Here is a 15,911-nt window from a genome sequence, read left to right as displayed (position 1 = left end):
CGGGTAAAGAAACACAGGCACTCTAATATTGTTTCCCTATAGGTCTCCTAGAAAATTACACAACTCTCCATTATATAGCTCGACATCCAAGCTATCTTCTAGCTCGACTTTACTCAGCTCGTTATCTGAGTTACCTTCCAGCAAGGAATTTTCCAGCTCGGCTTTTGAGTCATTTGCCAACAAGGAGTTGCCAGATTGTGCGTCATCAATTGGCACCATTTGTGGGAAACCGCTACACAAAAGCTAAGTTCTCACATGTTCTCTCAGCCTCAAATAATGGCATCTTCAAGCAACAACAACAACACCTAGATCGAAGGAACCCCTAAGGGGGACAAAATCAGAATGATTAGCCTAGACAAGTTCTCGTAGTCTTGTCCAGAAGAATCTCTTTGACTGTGAGGCCACCCCCATAAGTCAAGCCCTACATGTTCTCTGCAAGAGTTAACGATCAACAGAATGTGAGGCCATCCCCGCAGGTCAAGCCCTTTGCGGTTTCCATGGGAGTTGATAGCCAACAAACTATGAGGCCACCCCGTAGGTCGTGCCCTCCATAATCTACGTGGAAGTTGATGGCCAACAGATTGTGGAGCCACCCTCACAGGTCAACCCCACCGAGGTGACAAGGTGTCTATAGGCCAAGGTATTGAGAGCAAACTGGCCTATTAAAATTTTGATGACCTGACTAAGACTCACTTTGGTGACCTGAACGAGCTGACTTGTGACATACATAATCATCCTAGATGAGCCTCGCCAACTCTGTTCGCAAGGTTGCCCCTACAGGTTGAGCCCTTCGTGGTTCTCACGGGAGTTAGTGGCCAACGAACTGCAGTCGTCCTTGTGGGTTGAGCTTTTCAAGGTTCCAATGCGAGTTAGCAACCTACAATTAGTAGAGATGCCCCCCGCAAGTTGATCTCCCCGTGGCTTATCGTAGGAGTAGATGGCTAGCATCTCCGAGGACTAACACAGTGCAGCCGTGGCATCGACCCGCTATTCAAATGCCAACAACAACACATGTATCACAAAGGGGGCAGGAACTAAACGACCAGCTTGAGCAAGCTTCAGCGGTTTGGCCTAGATTATCTCCGAGCCCAACTACAAAGCCTCACTAGTGAATCTCCATGGCTCCCATGAGAGTAGACAGCTAAGTGAATGTGAAGCCAGCCTCACAAGTCGAACATTCCTCAAGGTGAGCTGCCCATGGCTCTAGTATGAGCAGGTGACCAGCAGTTCCAGGAGTAGGTGCAATACATGTGTGGCATTGACCTGTGAATGCATACTCGAGAAGGTTGCCCCCATGATGGCAGAGATGCAGCCGCTCTACTACAGAATGACCATCCACTTTGGCAACCTAGTCAAACTGCTCTCTAAGGGGAAGCCAAACCGCTTTCAGCATCAACACCCCCTAAGCCGACCTTGAAATGTATTGGCAACAGGTAGGCCGACGTATGCAGGTTAGCCCCCATCTATCTAGCTCAGCGTCATTTTGACAACTAAAATTATAACCGCTTTGGAAACCTGGATCGACGCTTATGAGCTCATCAAACTAGTCATTCTGGGCCAAAGGACCTACAACAAGCTACTCCCTTTGCTAAGTTGACCTCAGCTCAGGAGTGGAGGGTAATTGGGGGCAGATTTGGCCCTCCACTGACATCATGACATGTGGCATCTCTGAACAGCTGGATGACACCCCGACACCACGTAGGCGATGACTTGCCTTAGCCAAAATGATGGAGACCTGGCGACCTACCTCCGAAGACCTACTGGAGACCTGGCAACCTACCTCCACTGACTCATAGACCTACCTCTGGAAACCTACTAGAGACCTAGTGACCTACCTCCAAAGACCTACTAGAGACCTGGCGACCTACCTCTAAATAACAACATGACACGTGGCATCCAAGTGACACCTCAGCATTGAGTAAGTAGATCACCATAGCAGGTCGACTAGTAGCACCTCGCCTATGGTTGACCTAAAGTACCTCAGCTTGACCGACCTAAAGGACCTCCGCTTAAGGAACGACCTCCTTTGGAGATCAGTCGAGCAAAGTAGGGTATAAGTGACGACCTACAAAGCGTGCTCACCGACCTATTACATAGATCCGTTATCAAGACCAAGTTCTCTAGAGTAATAACGCTCAACCATTAGGTTGACCTACCCACATCATCCGCAACAAAGTTGATCGGACGGACCTCATATCTATGCGCAGATTATTTAACCGACAGAGATATTCTCTCCTAACTTAGTAGAAGCGGCTCTTCGGGAATTTAGGACCTGTTACAAGAGGTCTCTAATCCCTCACACCTATATAAAGGCACCATTTTCTTGAGAGAATGTATGTGCAATTTAGTATTCACAACTCTCTAACTCTCTCAGTTTTAGCTCTCTCAAAAATCTCCAATTCGCTGACTTAAGGGTTGAAGTGCCCACCCCGAGTAAATAAAACCAGGCACTCTAACATTGTTTCTCTATAGGTCTCCCAGAAAATTACACAGCTCTCCGTTATATAGCTCGACATCTGAGCTATCTTCTAGCTCGACATTTAAGTCACCTTCCAGCAAGGAATTCCCCAGCTCAACTTCTGAGTCATCAGCCAGCAAGGAGCTACTAGATCGCGCGTCATCAACTGCTATATAGGTTATATAAAACTTTCTGAAATTCTAGGAATTCAAAGGTTTCATATCTATGTTGGAGCCAACATTTTTCCCGCATATCCAGTCGGTTGTCCAACTTTGGGGCAATGGATTCTTGTTCCACTAGGGCATCATGGACTATGTTCCCTTTAGTCGTTACCTAAGTTTTCCATCTTGTCTCTGGTTTGAGTTGTCAATCATATGAGGCTTCACTCCATACAGTCCGTGATGATTTCTTTGTATCAATCGAGACTTGTATTCGATCACTCTCCTTCATCCATGTATTTCTTCTTCTCCTCTATGTTCATTCTTTTTTATAGAGATCATATTTGTAGATTTGATAGAATCTGATCTCTGTCAATTTAGAGGAGAACAATCTAAGTTCTGATCTCTGTCAAATCTGATCCACCAGAAGTCATTAACCAATGAAGCTTCTTTCCCTTGTTCTCTTCTTTGTTGACTACACAACCGCTGATACCGGCATTTTCCCTTTTCTTTGGGTCATCCTCATCGACCCTCTCTCCTTTTCCTCTATCATGGCTTTGGAGCTTTGACCCCGGCGAGCCTCGAGACTATCTTTGCATGTTGAGAGAAGTAGACAAGAGAGAGAGAGAGAGAGGTGGGGCGGGGAGGGAGAGAAGTAGATGCCAAGTAACCTCTTTCTCTCTCTAACAACCACTGGAGTTTTTTCTCCAAATTTGGAGAAAGGGTATTACTGCCATTTTATTCAAAATATAACAATCACGTGTGTGGTGTGACATGTGAGCAGATTGTGATGGAACCCTAATAGTAGGGGAGTAATTAGTCAATTGTCAGAAAACATAAGGGTGTATGTGAATAATAAGAGTAGAGTTAGTCAATTAGCTAAACCATAAGGGTAGTTTAAGAAATTTTCCCTTATATAACCCCCCTCGGGGTAGAGGAATTAGGGTTGTATACAAGCTCAGTCAAGCCAAGCCAAATATCCAACTATTTTAACTTGGCTTGGCAAAAATTTATGAACCTCGAGTTTGAACTCAAATTCACTTGATTCAAAAACTAATATGTTCAAAATTAGTGTGGTTTTAGTTTGAATGTAGTCTAAGCTTCACATAAAAAATAAAAATTATAACATATAAAAATTATTTCTTATTTTATAGATAAAAAGTAAATATAATTATATTTAATAAAAATATTATGTATATATAATATAATATAAGCTCGATTAGGCTTGCAAGCCTCACTAAATGAGCTTCACTGGACTCGATCGAGCTCAGCTCAATAAGCACATGAGCCTATATATTTGGCTCAAGCTCGGCTCGAAACTAGCTTAAATGGAGCCAAATCAAGCTTTTCACAAGATGAGCTCAAATAACTCCTAAAAAACTCATTTCGTATCCACCCCTAAAGGAATCGGAGTATCAATATCATATTATACTCCTTTGGTGATCCATATTCAGCTCACTAAACATTGTTCACTAAAACAAATTGTTAACTTTTACTAATTATTCCTAGAAATCAAACCACTCCTCAGAGTGAAACCATGTGGCAGTATTTCATAATTTTTTTTATATATAATAAAATAAAATTAGGGAAAGGAAGAAAAAACTCTTTTGCTCTTGCATGATATATATGAAATCCTATTTCATCCTTCTTTTTTGTTCTTTTCTCTTCTTTATAAATTATTTGTAAACCCTTTTATTCTCAGTCATGAATCATCTTCATGCTTGTGTGTATACATAACGCAAAGGACAACTGTGCATATAATTGGGATAAGGGGTGGACAATGATTATCTATTTTTGTAGGCAATTCCCATGTTACCATGTTACCATGTTACCAAATTGATAATATGATATCATACCTTTCCAGTATATCACATTATCTTGGTTGGACCGTAAAGATTAAGAAGATCACAATATTGATGATAGAATTCTGAGCAGAATTTATTCAACTTAAATTTGGGTGACAAATTTCTGAGCGAAGTACACAGCCAAAAACATGAAGAAAATCAAGATACATCTTTGGAGCAATCCTCACTAACGAAGGAAAGTGCATTTCTGCTTCCGTCGTATATGAACCGCACGTTCTGCTGCTGCATTGCTCCTATCGTTGTTAGTCCCTGCTCTGGCTTCATAGCCAGGCAGAAAAACTTCCCTGCTTGACTTACTAAGAACGCATTTTCTGGTATTACTTCAAGATCAGCCCCTTGGAAGTGGAATATGAACTTGGGAAGCCCAGAAAATTTTTTCGGCAATGTGTAACAGAGATCCAAAGTGTATGGCCTTTGATTAATCCTCTTTAGTTTCAGTCGAGCAAAGTAATCTACCAATACATTCTTCACACTTTCGTAAGGCTTCTGATCAATGTAAGTGAAGGCAGAGCCCGAGTCAATGACGCAGCCACCGGTGCCATCAGGTTTCGACGTAAACGTTCCCGGCGGGAAGTTCATACGGCGGGTCCCTACAGTGATATCTACCAGATTCAATGCGAACAATTTCGGGTTTTGGCTGTACTGCACAAATGGGGTTGTCTGGACGTTTCCTCCTTTGATGACTATGTCGCTGCCAAACCTTAGAAAGCTGGAAATCTTCATGGAGAGAGCAGATTCTACTAAACAGTAAGAGAAGCGTTGGCTAATCTGGTTGCTCAACTGGGTTACTAAAGAAAGAGTGCCTCTATTCATTCCCAATATCCCATCAATCCCACCGCTGAATTGGAAGTTGCGGTTCAGATTGCTACAGCCAAAGAACATACCACTCTTGGCCTCAAGGGAGTGATTATTGGACGGAAAAGTGAAGGTTTCTGAAGAGAGGACACCCTTAGTTGATTGCCCACCTGCATATTCTATTCTGTAGATGCATTCACCATTAACACACTGGAGGTTCTTACAGAGAGGGTGTTGGCAGGGAAGCTTCTGGTAGGATTGAGATTGTTTGGGATCGAACATTGGATACTTCTGAGGAAAACAGAAGGTGCAAGGCTTGCACTGAGTCCAAACAAGCTCACTTCCCGTGTCCATGAGCAGCTGGAAACCCTTGTAAGGGGTGCCGATGCCCACTCGCACCACGTAGAGGAAAGGGTAAGCTTCAGCTCCCACCTTAGGACGGAAGATGTTGGTATGCGTTGTTAGATTGGATGTTTCAAACGCCATTGCTGACTTCAAATACTGCACCCGGGCGTCAGATATCTTCACAAGCCTCTGAAGTCGTTCGAGCTCAGTGAGGTTTCCTGGATACAGAGGAGAGAGCGGAGAGTCTCTGTGCAATAGCTCCAGGCTAAAGCCGGCCGTCGTTTTGGCAGCGGTGAGATGCAGTAGAGACAATGTTGAGACAGAGAAGAATAGAGAGAGAACCAGCCAACCTTCTCCGCCTGCAGCCATGTCTCTAATGGTGAACAATGAACGTGAGCCTAACCGTATTGAATTCCTTTGCTTATTATAGAAGTGTGATACTTGATGTTACACCAAGCTTTCTTCCAAGTTGGGAACTGTGAATCGAGACAACAACGAATTTAGTAACTCGTTTAATGAGCTAACTACTAAAGCAAAAGAAAACTGTAGACGGTTGTTGTCTTAAAGCACTGAGTGAGTTGTGCACAATATGTGCACGTTTTGTGGCAATCCCCAAAACCTACAACTGACCTCTTTTCTGATATATTCCAAATGTATTCAGGGTTGGAGACTTGGAGTTCGACCAGAGCTCAGCTTTGTTAAAGACACAGGCCGTGTGGAGTTATACCCTGAAGAATCAATTAATCTTCTCTCTACTTTCTGCAAATTGAACCGAAGTTTATAACTACCGAACCTACTAATTGGTTGCGTATCTGGGCAGCTCACACCAATCTCACAGTTGGGAATATCTCAATATCCCCACCACGGAGAATGACTGTTCAACTTACATCAGAATTATTAGTCCACCCTACGGTGTAATAATCTGAGTGAATCCTGACCAAGGATTGATGCCAAATTCACGGGCAGCATGCGGTTTATAGGGGGAGGGTTACTAGTAGACTATGGGGGTTGTAATTAGAGGTGTAAAATGAGTTGTGCCATGCCAGCCCGACACCGGCCACCTGACCTATGCAAAGTGTGGGCCGTGCCACTCTCCCCTGAGATAACTTGGGGGGTTGGCCCGGCATGGCCCATAGCCCAAGCCCGTGCGGGCCCATGCCGTGTCATGGGCCAGGCTGGTCTGTGGGCCAAGCCTTGGGCCAGGTCAGGCCATGAACCGACCAAAGTTATTTTTTCCTATTTATTTAAAAAAATTGAAAAAAAAAACTTAAAATTTTAATTTTATATGAATTTTGATGTATATAATTGCTTATATATACAATAATTAAATAAATTAGTATAATAAAATTGAAAACAATTGTTTATTTTATTAATATATTATATACTATATATTATTATATAATTATATAATTATAATTTATATAATATAATATTATATATATATATATATAAATATATAAATAATATGTATGGATCGTGCCAACCTGGCCCGCGGTCCTACAACCTCAGGCCCAGCACGGCCCAGACCATCGTGTCGGACCTGGCATAGCTCGATTTACACCTCTAGCTGTAATTTCAGAATTCTGCAATGGGCTTAGAGGTGTAAACCGGGCCATGCCAAGCTCGACACGATTGTATGGGTCATGCTGGACTTGGGATTTTAGGTCCGTGGCCCACATAACATGGCCCATATATATTATTTATTGTTTAATTTATTATACTAATTTATTTAATTTATTTTAAGGGTAAATTTGTTAAACTATGCTTATGGTTTAGTTAATTGAGTACCCTTACTCTTTAAAAATTGACTAACGCTAACATGACTGTTTATGACAATTTACTAATACTTCTCCTACCATTAACTCATAAACCATTCAAATATGTATCACGTGACTGTTATTATTTTAAAAAATAGCAAACTAACCCTTCTTATAACCATTCAAGTCGCCTATCATCTGCAAGTCGGCGACATTCTCATGCAAGAAGCTTCCTTCCCGTACCCGAACCGTCATCAGAGCGGATGGGCAAACCCCTAGCTTATCGACCGTATAGAAAAAATCAATGACAATATGTTTCTTGCTATCACGAAACAACCCTGAAACCCCCGTAGATACAAGTTTCACATTTAGTGAAGCAACAAACTGCCAATGTGGTGTTCCGAAAACCAAAACGGTCTCGACGATCACCGGCAAGCTTCGAGGCGAGGTCGGCATAGCATTTCAAGAGGTTCCGATGGCGTGGCGTCAGATCCTGAGGGACTCTCTCTCTCTCTCTCTCTCTCTCCTGGTTCAACCTTGTGCCAGTATACAAGTTTCACATTCAGTGAGCAACAAACTGCCAATGTGGTGTTCTGGAAACCAAAACGGTCTCGGTGATCATCGGTGAGCTTCTATGCGAGGTCGGCAGTATTTCAAGCGGTTTCGATGGCGTGGCGTCAGATCCTAACGGACATTCGTGAGCAGAGGTGGACGAGGGGCGGCGGTGGAGTCGACGGACATTCGTGAGCAGTGGTTCCGAACAGAGCGGCGGTGACAACGAAGCCTTGCAGCAGTTCCGAACAGAACAATTTCTGTTCGTGACGGACATTGTTCTGCTCTCCCATTTCTTCCCCTCTCTCTCGGCGGTGACAACGAAGCCTCTGTGCAGAATATATATTATTTATTATTGAGCAGTTATCAAGTTTGTTACGGCTATTAGTAGCTGTTAGTCTGTTATACAAGTTAGTTTGTTAGTAGGATAGCTGAGCTGGAATCATTACGTGGCAGCTTTCTATAGGTTCATTTCTTGTATAAATAGTATTCTTGCACTTTGTACAATTTAGTTGAAGTAATATAGAGAATTTTTTCCTCTATCTTCTGGAATTTTCTTCATGCTTGGATTTTCACATCGTTTCAGAGCAAATCGATCCAGATTTGCTTTTCTTTTCGTTTTGGTAACACGTTGAAGATTTACTTGCAGAAATCGATCATGGATTTACTAGAATATGGAGGAGATTGAAGAACCTGCGATCTTGGTTGCACCTCAAGCTGGAAATGCGACGGTGCACAAAGAAACAGGGAGCATCACCAATGGATATCCAATGCAACTGCAGAATTCAGATCATCTAGGGATGCAACTTGTTACGACTCCTTTAATAGGTAATAACTATTTGTCTTGGAGTAGATCGATTAAGATAGCTCTAAGAGCTAAGGTGAAGCTTGGATTTATCAATGGAAAGTGTGCTATGCCTGATGAAGAGTCTCCTGATTTTGAACAATGGATTTGTGTGGATTGTATGGTTAGATCATGAATCTTGAACTCTATTTCCAAAGAAATAGTAGAAGCCTTTCTTTATGCTTCAACTGCTAGGGAACTTTGGATTGAATTAGAGGAGAGGTTTGGAGAGTCAAATGGACCACAAATCTATTAGATCCAACGAGAAATAAGCACTATTTCTCAGGGAAATCAATCAGTAGCAAAGTATTACACGAAGCTGAAGAAGTTGTGGGATGCATTGGCTTGCTTGTTGCCAACACCACAATGCACATGTAGAAACTGCACTTGTGGAGTTGCAAAGACTGTTTCAGATCTAGCTTGTTCTAACAGGTTAATGCAGTTTTTAATGGGCCTCAATGATAGATTTGATAATGTTAGAAACCAGATCTTGGTGATGGAACCTTTGCCTTTAGTTAACAAGGCATACTCTATGATTTTACGAGTGGAGAAACAGAAAGAGGTACAAGTTACCATGACTGAGAATGCAGAGAACTCAACAATGTTTGTGAGAGCACCTATGGGAAAATGATCTAATGTTGGAAGGGGAAATAATAAGAGATCTAATTTTTATAAGAATCATAATGATAAGAAGAATGAGAAGTATGAAAAGTTGCATTGTGATCATTGTAACATGGGAGGCCACACTAAGGATACCTGCTTCAAGTTGCATGGATATCCTGAGTGGTATAAAGAACTTAAGGAACAAAGGAACAAAATGACAGGAGGAAGAAATGTGGCTAATATGGCTGATAATCCTTTGGATGCAAACATGGATCAAGCTGTTAGCAAGGCAACATATCAGAATTTATCTTTGGCAGAAATGATTCAGCTGGAGCTATCAAAGATGATGAAGGGGAAGGCTAGGATTGACAACAACCTTGTAAATTTTGCACACATTGGTGACTTAGAAGGTAACAATCCTACTTGTGCTTTTCATTTTGCTTTGCATTCATTTGATAATTTGGACTGTGGAACATGGATAGTGGACACGGGTGCATCAAATCACATGTGCATTGATAACAAATTAATTCGTAAACCAAAACCAGTAACTCAAATCACTCAAGTTTTCTTACCAAATGGTTTTGTTAAACTTGTACACCATATAGGTGATGTATCCCTTACACCCAAATTAACTTTGACTGATGCCCTTTGTGTTCCTAGTTTCAAATATAACCTACTTTCAGTAAATAAACTTTCAAAGACTGCAGAACTTAAATTTGAGTTTTATCCTGACAAATGTATATTGCAGGACCTTCAGACTGAAGTAGTATTAGCAGTTGGTAAAGTGGTTGGGAACTTGTACATTTTAGACAAATCTTCATTTCATGATTCATCATTACTTGTTTCCTGTAATAATCAGATTGACTTGAATAAATCTTCCTCTGATTTTGCTTCTAATTCAGTTAATCTTCCTTGTAATGTTTCTGTTAATATCAATAAAGATTTAAAAATTTTGTGGCATAACAGACTTGGTCATGCTTCTTTTCAGTCTCTTCAACATCTTTCTTTCTTAAATGGCATTGATACAACACTGCTCTCACCATGTGATGTTTGTCACAAATCAAAACAACACATATTACCTTTTCCACTTAGCACTATTAGGTCAAATTCTGTTTTTGATCTTTTACACATTGATTTGTGGGGACCTTATCAGCAAGCATCTATCACTGGGGCACATTACATGCTTACTGTGGTAGATGATTCATCATTACTTGTTTCCTGTAATAATCAGATTGACTTGAATAAATCTTCCTCTGATTTTGCTTCTAATTCAGTTAATCTTCCTTGTAATGTTTCTGTTAATATCAATAAAGATTTAAAAATTTTGTGGCATAACAGACTTGGTCATGCTTCTTTTCAGTCTCTTCAACATCTTTCTTTCTTAAATGGCATTGATACAACACTGCTCTCACCATGTGATGTTTGTCACAAATCAAAACAACACATATTACCTTTTCCACTTAGCACTATTAGGTCAAATTCTGTTTTTGATCTTTTACACATTGATTTGTGGGGACCTTATCAGCAAGCATCTATCACTGGGGCACATTACATGCTTACTGTGGTAGATGATTATAGCAGGGCAACTTGGGCTTTTTTGCTTGCTCACAAGCATCAAATCTTACAGACTTTAAAAACTTTCTTTCAAATGATACTAACTCAATTTCATAAACAAGTTAAATGTATTAGGACAGATAATGGATCTGAATTTACTAGTCAAGAGTGCCAAAATTTTTTGTCTCAGTTAGGAATTTTACATCAAAAGAGTTGTGTTTATACTCCTAAACAAAATGGTATTGTTGAAAGGAAGCATAAACATCTATTACAGATAGCTAGAGCTCTCATGTTTCAGGCACATATGCCTACAAAATTTTGGGGTCATTCACTTTTGATGGCTGTATACATCATCAATAGGCTGCCTACCAGTATCTTAGGTTGGAAAACCATTTATGAGCTTCTTCATAATCAAAAACCAGATTATAACTTGTTAAAGTACTTTGGGTGCTTATGCTATGCTACTAATACTAGGCCACATAAGGATAAATTTGAAACAAGGGCATATAGGTGTGTATTTGTAGAATTTGTGACAGGTCACGGCTTATAGAATTTATGATTTAGATTCTCATCAGTTTTATACATCAAGAGATGTGATTTTTCATGAGACTATTTTTCCTTTTGCAAATATTATTGATGACAACGATGAAGTGTCTTTGTCTATTCCTTTCCATGATCCAGTTAATTTCCCATAAAATTCTTTGACACCAGCTACTTTGAATCAGAATATTGTTCAAGATATTCCTTCTTCTTTTGAACCTTCTTCTGTTGACATTGATTTACAGTCTCAACAGTTTTTTGACACCAGTTCATTCCTCACCTGAATTGTATCATTCTCCTGTTTCTGTTTCTTCAAATGTTCCTATTCCTACCATAAGACACAGTACTAGACAAAGATTCAAACCAGCATGGATGAGTGATTATGTATCTAATGTGTCAGTTCCTACAAATTTATCTACTGCTATTACAACTTATGTTACAGCCTATACACCTAATTCTTCTGCCCACACACCACCAACATTTCTTTACACTAAATCACCTATATTCACAAATGCATACATGTCATTTCTTGCCATTGTGTCCTCTATTCCTGAACCTAGTTCATATTATCAAACAAGCAAAAATGAAAAATGGATTGAGGCTGTGAATAAGGAGTTTCAGAATCTAGAATCTAATCATACGTGGGAATTGTTTAGCCTACCACAAAAAAAAGGCAATCGGATGCAAATGGGTTTATAAAGTGAAATATCTCCTAGATGGTACTGTTGATAGGTACAAATCAAGGTTGGTAGCAAAGGGGTATCATCAGATTGAAGGGGTAGATTACTCGGATAGTTTTTCTCCAATAGAAAAACTTGTTACAGTGAGGATCTTCCTGGCTATAGCTACTGCTAGGAATTGGGCTTTGCATCAATTAGATATAAATAATGCATTTTTTACATGGTTATCTTGATGAAGAAGTTTTTATGCTACCACCTCCAGGCTATACTAAAGCTAAGCCAAATGAAGTTTGCTTGTTAAAAAGGTCTTTGTATGGTTTAAAGCAGGCTTCTCGCCAATGGAATGTTGAGTTTTGTGCTAAACTTCAAGCTTATGGGTTTGTCTAGAGTGCACATGATCATTGTCTCTTCACTAAGAAGACTTCTACTTCATTTTTAGCCTTATTAGTGTATGTAGATGATGTTCTTGTTATTGGGACTCATGAGTTTGAGATTAAGAAGGCCAAACAGTTTCTTCATGACACGTTTACCATTAAAGACGTGGGGTATGCTAAATATTTTTTAGGCCTTGAAATTGCAAGGGGTTCTGATGGAACTTATGTCAATCAAAGAAAATATGTGTTAGATATTTTGCAATATGTAGGCCTTCTTGGAGCTAAACCTGTTGTTACACCATTGCCAAAGGGGCAAAAATTTTCTTCTACTGGTAGTTACTTGGATGAACCAGAGAAATATCGCAGGTTAGTTAGTAGATTGTTGTATCTCAATCTCACCAGGCCAGACATATCTTATGTTGTCCAACAACTTAGTCAATATGTGCACTCTCCTACTCAAGATCATTGGCATCATGTTCTCAAGTATCTCAAGGGTACACCTTCCAGAGGTTTGTTTTGCTCATCTAATAATAATCTGTCCCTTGAAGCCTTTTGTGATACAGACTGGGCTGCATGTAAGGAGTCCCGCAAGTCACTCATTAGTTACTACATATATTTGGGGTCTTCTCTCATTTCTTGGAAGACTAAGAAACAATCCACTGTCAGCAGGTCTTCAGCTGCGGCAGAATATAGAAGCCTTGCTTCTTCTGTTCGTGAGCTCGAGTGGATTAGTTATATTTTGCAGGATTTTCAAGTCAGCCCTCCTTTGCCAATCCCTCTTTGGTGCGATAACATGGCAACTTTACATATTACTGCCAACCCAGTCTTCCATGAACGTACAAAGCACCTAGAGATTGATTGTCATCTTGTTCGTGATAAGTATAAAGCTAGTTTTGTTTTTCCTAAGCACATTTCTACTAAATTGCAGCTTGCAGATGCTTTTACTAAGAGTCTTGCTGGCCCTCAGTTTCATTCTATTGTTTCCAAGTTGGGCTTGGTTGATTTACATCAAACTCAATCTCCAACTTGAGGGGGGATGTACAGAATATATATTATTTATTCTTGAGCAGTTATCAAGTTTGTTACTGCTATTAGTTAGCTGTTAGTCTGTTATACAAGTTAGTTAGTTTGTTAGTAGGATAGCTGAGCTGGAATTATTACGTGGCAGCTTTGTATAGGTTCATTTCTTGTATAAATAGTAGTCTTGCACTTTGTACAATTTAGCTGAAGTAATACAGAGAATTTTTTCCTCTATCTTCTGGAATTTTCTTCATGCTTGGATTTTCACACCTCACCATGCCTGTCTACTGATTGGTAAATTTGGTTTCAGCATTGTTCATCATCGAACTCTCTCTCTCTCCTTCCTGGACAACGAAGCCTCACCATGCCTGTCTACAAATTCGTAATTTTGATTTCAGCATTGTTCATCATCAAACACTATTCATCCATCGTCCCCAATCTCCCGTAAATCTGATACTCAGTTCATTATCTGAGGCAGTGAGATTTTATACCTCCTCGCAAATCAGATTTTGGCATAGTTCATCAAACACTATTCATCCATCGTCCTCAACCTCTTGCCTGATACCCTGTTCATGATCTCTATTACAATGTTGAACCAGAGGTGACGAGGTTCTCCACCTCACCCAAGCATTGAACCAGCACTCTTAATCGTGCAGCAATTGTCGTCACCTACAACTGGTCCTTCATCGGCAACATTGTCTTTCATGTAATCAGCGTCATTTTTTCCTTCGTTGGCAACATACAACTGGTCCTAAAACGTTGAAGTCAACCTCTGTTCAAATCCACAACCAACATTTTGGGTTTTGGATCTAGTTAATCGATTCCTCTATTCATGGGAGAGATGAGGGAGAAAGAAGAGAGAGTGAGAGGGAGTATGGATGGAATTGAAATTTCATCCACTGCGCTCAGACGTAGCTTGGGCGGTGGAACAAGGGAGAGCGGGGGCAGGGAGAGAGAGAGAGAGAGAGAGTACAGGTTGAGAGAAGGGAGAGTGGAGGTCAAAAGGGGAGAGAGAATACAGGTTGAGAGAGGGCAGTGGAGATGGGTAAAATAGTCTTTTTTTAGTCAATTCACTAAACCATAAAGGTAGTTTAAGAAATTTATCCTTTATTTAATTATTGTATATATAAGCCAAGGTTTTCGAACCGCCGTTGACCTAGACGGTTGGACCGTTTGGCTCAAGAACCATTCAAACAACCAGTTCCATTTTACCCCAAACCCAATTTTTGACCAAAAACCGTTGAAAAAGTCAACAACCCATTGACCCAGGCAATCGAACCGCCAACCCATCAACCCGTTCAACAATTGATCATTTTTTATTTTTAATTATTTTTTTTAATTTTTTAATTTGTTTGTCAGAACGGACCGTTTGTTTGAACTAGACGATCAAACTACGACTCGGAAACAGGTGCCAAAACGGTTCCGTTTCCGAATTATTTTTTAAAACGTTAATATAAGCAATTGTATACATCAAAATTCATATAAAATTAAAATTTTAAGTTTTTTTTTTCATTTTTTAAATAAATAAATTTAGCTTGATCCACGGCCCAACCTAATCCAAGACTTGACCCACATGCCAACCTGGCATGCGGCACAACACAAGCTCACACAGGCTTAGGCCATGGGTCGTGCTGAGCCAACCCCTCAAGTTATCCCAGAGGAGGGCGGCATGGCCCAAAATGGCCCATGGGCCAGCACATCATGGCCCACACTTTGCACAAGCCGCCCACATGCCCTTACGGCCCGTTTTACACCTCTAATTGGACTGCGGTGTACTTCTCCGTATAAGATATTCTCAATATGCTCATGAATGACAAAATATATGTAGGAAAGATATTCTCAATATGCCACTGCAAGTGCTGTGAAGGTGGTGCAAAGCATGCTGTGAGGAGTTTCGGACGCAAAATTGGATTTGCTACTCACAGAACATGCTTCACATAACTACAAGTACAGAAAATGTTTCAATGCACGGCTGAGAGTTGCGTGAAGTCATTCTGCCCTATGTTGCTTAACAGTACAAAGGTGGAAATTAATATTAAATTTTCTGATAGATTTCATGTAAGACCACATGATAAGTAAATTATAAAATAAGATCAAATTATAAATTATCGGTTTAAAGTAAACAAAAAAACAAAAAGAAATGGACGGATGGAGGAAATTTTGGGGTGAAGGGCCTTGTCTTCAGCCTTCTCCATGCGGCAGAGAATTGATTGATCATTGATCAATCATTGAGGTACTGTTTACCGAAATCCCCATCCGGGGGCCCATACGGCCCAAGACCCATTCGGCCATTCCACTGATTACGTGCCTAACCTTGTGAGAGGGTACCTCGTCCAATCTCAATCCATTCTCTACACACACACAAA

The 15,911-nt window shown here is 40.4% G+C and overlaps 2 protein-coding genes and 1 long non-coding RNA gene across 3 annotated transcripts; 2 read left to right on the top strand and 1 right to left on the bottom strand.

Annotated features, from left to right (window-relative positions):
• Positions 1-4,619: 4,619 nt before the first annotated feature.
• On the bottom strand, positions 4,620-5,990 carry LOC104604982 (aspartic proteinase nepenthesin-1-like). The gene has a single exon (XM_010269574.1). It carries the CDS (start codon positions 5,988-5,990, stop codon positions 4,620-4,622), a length of 1,371 nt encoding a protein of 456 aa, XP_010267876.1.
• Positions 5,991-7,642: 1,652 nt separating this feature from the next.
• On the top strand, positions 7,643-10,337 carry LOC148803420 (uncharacterized). Its single transcript, XR_016076383.1, has 2 exons — positions 7,643-9,787; positions 10,126-10,337. It is a non-coding gene; the product is annotated as an uncharacterized LOC148803420 (long non-coding RNA).
• Positions 8,605-9,405, top strand: LOC148803421 (uncharacterized). The gene is made up of 2 exons (XM_088895705.1): positions 8,605-8,898; positions 9,061-9,405. Exons 1-2 carry the CDS (start codon positions 8,605-8,607, stop codon positions 9,403-9,405), a joined length of 639 nt encoding a protein of 212 aa, XP_088751831.1.
• Positions 10,338-15,911: the final 5,574 nt, after the last annotated feature.

Source organism: Nelumbo nucifera, chromosome 1, assembly GCF_055504915.1.
Source record: "Nelumbo nucifera cultivar China Antique chromosome 1, China Antique-T2T, whole genome shotgun sequence".
Taxonomy (NCBI): Eukaryota; Viridiplantae; Streptophyta; class Magnoliopsida; order Proteales; family Nelumbonaceae; genus Nelumbo; species Nelumbo nucifera.
This window is presented reverse-complemented; position numbering and strand designations above follow the sequence as displayed.